The 6,584-nt window shown below is 38.7% G+C and overlaps 1 protein-coding gene across 1 annotated transcript; it reads left to right on the top strand.

The window, feature by feature from the left end:
* The first annotated feature begins 5,301 nt into the window (after nt 1-5,301).
* Nucleotides 5,302-6,405, top strand: LOC107292866 (olfactory receptor 4Q3-like). Its single transcript, XM_015821992.2, has 2 exons — nt 5,302-5,305; nt 5,444-6,405. Exons 1-2 carry the CDS (start codon nt 5,302-5,304, stop codon nt 6,403-6,405), a joined length of 966 nt encoding a protein of 321 aa, XP_015677478.2.
* The last annotated feature ends 179 nt before the right edge of the window (nt 6,406-6,584 follow it).

Raw genomic sequence — 6,584 nt, 5'->3', positions numbered from 1 at the left:
AAATAAAACAAAGAAACAAATACTTGTAGACATACAGTGAAGGAGAGTTCAGCATCTTTTTTGGAAAATGCTTTCTTTACCCATTGTTTGGACTGTTACGGAGTTTTTCATTAGTTTACTAGGAAAAAAAATCTTATATTTCTGTATTGATTCTTTAAGAATAAAACCTATCTAGTTTGCCTGTGTTTCTGCTGAGTCAGTTCCCAGATTGCATCTGTGATTTTTCTAACAAAGTTGTCGAGGTAGGTATACCACTGGGGCATTTGTACTGCGACTGTGCAAATAGATACTTCAATATTACCACAACTGATTCTTTGATACGATGCATCTTTGCACTACTACAAGGGGGGGCTCCTTTCGTGTGCCCAGTAGGAGCTTGGTGAGTGAAGGACGAGAGCTCAATCCCACCCCATGGCCAGGGTCTCAAATGCAGGCTTGTCAGCCTTGTGCCCAGCATTTCAACCATTCAAGCTACTGTGCTAAGATAAGACAACCTTTATTGTCATTTTCTTTACTGTGGGCACCCTGGCACACATTAAAAATGAATTTTTGTTGCCTGCTCTCAAAAGTATACATATACAAAACACACATATAAACATGCTGTATACATACATAGGTATATACCTACACCCTTACATATGAATACACATAAATAGTAATCACTGTCCATCTTGAATGCATAGCGGAAAGAGGAAGCTTGAGAGTTCACAAGGTTGATTACTGTACGGGACAAAACTGTGACTGAATCTGGATGTTCTGCTTTGGATACCATGAAGCCTCCTCCCAGAAGGTAACAAGGAAAACAGGTTGTGAAGAGGATGTATAGAGTCCCAGACAATCCTGTGGACCCTGCTTGAGCATCGCTTAAGTCATAAGGATTACTTGTAAGGCATTTTTTTCAGTGCTGCTATAACTTTGAACATTTGCTAACCAAATAGCTGTAAGTTGAGGACTACCTGTATATTACATACACAGGCAGTTCTTTTAGAAAAAAATGGACTTTTAAGAGCACAGATCACTTACCTTCCACATTACTGGCCTAACTGCTCACAATGCCATACTGAATTGGAAAAGAGAAATTAAGAAAAAGAAAGTTGACTTAATTACTTAGAAAGCTGGGAGAATTTAACTCTTTTCAAACATGTCCATCTTCTTTGACTAAGGAATATAATAACAATAACAATAACAATAACAATAACAATAACAATAACAATAACAATAACAATAACAATAACAATAACAATAACAATAACAATAACAATAACAATAACAATAACAATAACAATAACAATAATAATTGGAAGGTACCTTGGAGGTCATCTAGTCCAACCCCCTGCTCAGGCGGGAAACCCTATACCAGGGGTGTCAAACTGCCAGCCTGCGGGCGGGATGCATCATGCCAAAACCGCGCCCACGCTATTGCCGGCAATGGGGAAAAAGTCACGATATGTCGTGACATGTCAAGTGACGTTGCGAGTTTGACACCCCTGCCCTATACCATTTCAGACAAATGACTGTCCAGTCTCTTCTTTAAAACTTCCAGTGTTGAAGCATTCACCACTTCTGGAGGCAGGTTGTTCCACTGGTTAATTGTTCGAACTGCCAGGAAGTTTCTCCTTAGTTCTAGGTTGTTTCTCTCCTTGATTAGTTTCCATCCATTGCTTCTTGTTTTGCCCTCAGGCGCTTTGGAGAATAGCTTGACTCCCTCTTTGTGGCAGCCCCTGAGATACTGGAACACTGCTATCATGTCATCCCTAATCCTTCTCTTCATTAAACTAGACATACCCAATCCTAGCAACTGTTCCTTATATGTTTTAGGCTCAAGTCCCATAAGCAACTTTGTTGCTCTTCTCTGTACTCTTTCTAGAGTCTCAGTATCGTTTTTACATCGTGGTGACCAAAACTGGATGCAGTATTCCAAGTGTGGCCTTACCAAGGCATTGTAAAGTGGTATTAATACTTCACGTGATCTTGATTCTATCCCTCTGTTAATGCAGCCTAGCACTGTGTTGGCTTTTTTGGCAGCTGCAGCACACTGCTGGCTCATATTTAAGTGATTGTCCACTAGGACTCTGAGATCCCTCTCACAGTTACTACTATNTTGGAATCGGATAAAAAATTGGCTGGAAGAAATACTATTACAAAAAATTGATTTAAAACCAGAAATCTTCTTATTAGGGATTATTAATGACAAACTCAGCAAAGCATCTTTTTACTTACTATTGCATATTTTAACCGCAGCAAGATTGGCATACGCTCAAAAATGGAAAGGAAAGGAAACCCCCACTGAGGAAGAAATAGTAAATAAAATTTTATCCTGCGCCGAAATGGACAGGTTAACTCTAGAGATTAAAAATAAAACTGAAACAGAGTATTATGAAATTTGGAAAAATTTGTACGATTGGTTAGAGATAAGGAGGATCACTGAGGCGATTATCGATTGACTAGTTGATATCATAAGGACTTCTTATTAGTACCTACATTAGGGCACAACTGAAAGATATGTAAATATAATTGCTGACGATGGAAAAATGGTTCAATAAAAATTGTACAGATGTTGCACGCACAGTTTGTTATACTTTGTCCTGTTAAAGAATATATTTTAAGTTTCTGTCTTTCTTTCTGTAACATAAGGTAATACTAACAGCACTGTTGAAGTCAGGGAAGTTGAAGTATGTCCATTTTTGTTTTTAAATTGTACATTCAATAAAATTTGTTAAAAAAAATGGGCACTATGATTGTGGAAATGGGATGACTTCCATGTTAGTCCAGAACAACTGGAAAACTGAGAACAAGAAACGGACAGATTTGCCCATCACTCCCATTGATGTCAAAATTATTACTTCCAAGTAAGTAGTTTAAAGATCAGAGCCCAAGAGGTTACCTAGTCGTCTTTAAGACTCATCTCTAAGGTCAATTATTTATTTTGGCAACTATTTCTAATTGGGGGCATCACTTGTGACTTAATCCCTTAAGATATAATCAAGAGCTGGTATCCCAAAGGCTTTGATAAAGAGTTAATTACTTGTTTGTTAATGCTTGAACTATGATCAATATTGCAAGTTAAGAAGAAGGATGAAGGTTTGGCACATTAATTTGTTCCTTTTCTCTGAAGGAGAACTTCTATTTTTCTTCTCTAAAAAACAATCTGCTTTTGAGATTGTCTGAAGCCTGAGCAAAAGAATGATCCATATCAACAGTGAAGTTTGGGAATAAAGAACTCTGTTCCAGGCATGGACTTTCAAGAAAGGAGACTGGTAGTTAAGCCATGAAGAGGTCTATCTGTGAACTCTGTATACCAGAGTAAATGTTTATTTACCTGTAAGATTTTATGCCACAGGATGAGATGCATATTTCTTTATTCTTTTCATCTTCATAATAGAACTTTTGAGATAGTTTAGATTATGACTGACCCAAAAATCATTGTAGAACTTTATAGCCGTCCAGATTTTGATCTGGTTCCTGTATTTCATATTTTCTCTCTCCATCACTTTCTATCTATATCTATTATTCATCTATTTTATCTATTATCTAATATCTATATATCTTATCTATCATATCTATCATATATCATATCTATCTATCTATCTATCTATCTATCTATCTATCTATCTATCTATCTATCTATCTATCTATAATTATCTATCATTTTTATCTTCTCTCTTTCTCTCTCATTTGTCATCTCCTTTATAAATTACCTTTTTTTCTGAAAGCTCAAAATATTTCTAACATTTATTTATAAATTCATTACATGTTTATTCCACCTTTATTTTTGGTAAACTCAAGATGGTGCAGGTACTTAATGCTCCCACTTTCTATTTACTCCACAACAGCAGCCCTATGAATTAGGTTGGGCTGAGAAAGAGGGACTGGCGAAAAGTACCCAATTATTTTTCATGCCTAACAGAGGAAGAGAACTCATGGTTTCTTGGTTTGTAGCCCAGCATCTTAGCCACTACATCAAAATGGATTTCCCTCCAGCAACAGCCTAGTGAGGTGGATTGGTCTCAGAGAAAAAGCAAGAACTTCAGAGTTGCCAGTGAGCTCTTTATTGAATGGGGAGCAAGTCTCACATTTTAACCGCTATGTTCTCATATTGGTCATGATGGATTTTCTTACATGGGGCTTAACATGATGTTACTGGGATGTTTCTATCCATAGATATTGAGCTCTTCTTCTTGTGAAGAAAACATTTTCCAAGAAAGGCATCCACACAAGAACTAAGAGAGGGCAAATTTGAGAAACAATTTCACACCAGTGCATCAAGAATTCTGCTCTTTTTCTCCATGACTTATGATGGAATCCAGTTTTTGTCCTTTGATGGAAGCATTGGATCTTATGGTTGCCCTTATAGAAGTTAGCCATTTGCTCCATTCTGGGATAGAAGATAAAGTAAGATTAAATAGATAGACAGACAGACAGACAGACAGACAGACAGACAGACAGACAGACAGACAGACAGACAGAGACAGAATTGTCCTAAGGCTGTGGCCTGAATCACCTCTCATAAAATGGTCTTGATTTGTGCATGGATCCTGAAAAGCTTGGGATCTGCCCATTCCAAAATACTACCCTTCTCTGTGGTAGAAGAAACCAGATAAATAAATGCTAATATAGAAAGTGCCTCTAAACAATCATAAATTCTTTATATTGTCTAGAAACTATAGATGATGTGGAGAACAAATTATGGCAAAGGGAACATTTCATATTAATGGCTGATTTAATGTAATGTAATGTAATTAAAATAGAAATGCAAATTCAGTTAAATCCAGCTTAGTTGTTGCTCTGGGGTCCTGCTTCTGCCTTTGCCTTGACCCCATCTACATTTTAGAATGCTACCCAGAGGGTCATGGGCTATCAGTGATTCTCTAAACATTGTATATGAGAAGATCAGAATGGTTCATGTTGGAGACTAGAAATCCACGTGCTTCATTATTCAACCTGAGGAAAAAGGTGCCGCTCTATTCTGTCTTACGTTTATGGAGACTCACACAGGTAAACATGATCAGCAGGCAGCATAATTATATAACTGACTTCCCCACTTTATCTCCATCTGCCGTGGTTAGATAGATGATGAAAGTATGGTCAGAGTAGCACAATGCAAGTGAAAGTGAGAAAATATGACGATGATGGTATCACGATAGCTGAACTCAACTCAGCTTTACAGTCGGTGATCAAAAGAAAAGAAGGGAGGGACACTGATGATTATCCATTTTCTTACAGATTGTGAGGTCACCGATTTGCAGATGGGATGATGCACGATTTGTATAGCTCCACTGAGTTTCTGATCTGACTATCACCATGGGTATGGAGCTTATTTAATATCTACAAGAGTTAAAATGAAATATTTTGTTTGCAAATATCATATTCCAAGAAGAATTTCATTTCTAGTTTCTGCTGATATCTCCAAATTCACAAAACATATTGTTTTCTCTTCTTCCAGGTCTACTCATGACCCTCAATGATTCTACTGTTACAGAGTTTATCCTCTTGGGTCTTTCCAATTCTCGGCCGATCCAGCTTCTTCTCTTTGTATTAGTCTTGGCTACTTATACAATATGTCTGGTGGGCAACCTCCTTATTGTAGTGACAGTGCAGGGAGAACCCCACCTCTCTCAATCACCCATGTACTTCTTCTTGGCCAACTTGTCTCTCTTTGATATTACTTTGGGCTCACTGGCCACACCCAAGCTTTTAACAGATTTAGTGAGCTGCAGCAGGACCATCAGCTTTATGGGTTGTATGATCCAGATCTTCTTTATCCACTTAATTGGGGGCTCTGAGATGCTCCTTGTAACCCTCATGGCTTACGATCGTTACATGGCCATCTGCCACCCTTTGACCTACATGACCAGGATGAACCGTCCATGTTGCATCAGACTTCTTGCCGCCTGTTGGGCTGGAGGCCTCATTCACACTACCACCCAGATGTTTTTGCTTCTCCAGCTCCCATTCTGTGGACCAAACACTCTGGACAATTTTCATTGTGACCTCCCACAGGTGATCAAGCTGGCTTGTGTAGATACTTATGTCACTGAGCTGCTGGTTGTGACCAACAGTGGCCTACTTTCCCTTGTGTACTTCCTTATTTTGCTTGCTTCCTACGGTATCATTGTCAGCAGCCTTCGAGGCCACTTCAAGGAGAGTGGAGGCAAAGCCCTGGGTACCTGCAGCTCCCACCTCATTGTGGTCTTCATCAGCTTTATGCCTTGCATCTTTGTTTATTTGGTGCCTTTCTCCAGGTCTCACGCAGACAAGGTGGCTTCTGTGTTCTACACCCTAATTGTACCTTCTGTCAACCCACTCATATACACCTTGAGGAACCGAGACATGAGTAATGCAATGAGGAAGTTAAAGAAGAGGTGCCCTTTCTTACCTTCTTCTAGGAACATGGAACAAGTATGAGTTGTTTTGGTCCACTCAGTTGTGAAACAAATTCTATTTGCCTGTTAATTTCTTCTCTGGTTCCCATTCATGTAGGTGACAGTTGCACCTGATCTTCAAGTCAGTACTGAATTCATGGCTTGGCAGACAACATACGGAGACATTATTTGGACAAAAGAGACAATGGCCATTGTAGCATG

The sequence above is a fragment of the Protobothrops mucrosquamatus genome, unplaced genomic scaffold (genome assembly GCF_001527695.2).
Source record: "Protobothrops mucrosquamatus isolate PMUCROS unplaced genomic scaffold, P.Mucros_1.0 scaffold1441, whole genome shotgun sequence".
In the NCBI taxonomy this organism is placed as follows: domain Eukaryota; kingdom Metazoa; phylum Chordata; class Lepidosauria; order Squamata; family Viperidae; genus Protobothrops; species Protobothrops mucrosquamatus.
The sequence above is the reverse complement of the archived record's forward strand: the minus strand, read 5'-3'. Positions and strand labels throughout refer to the sequence as shown.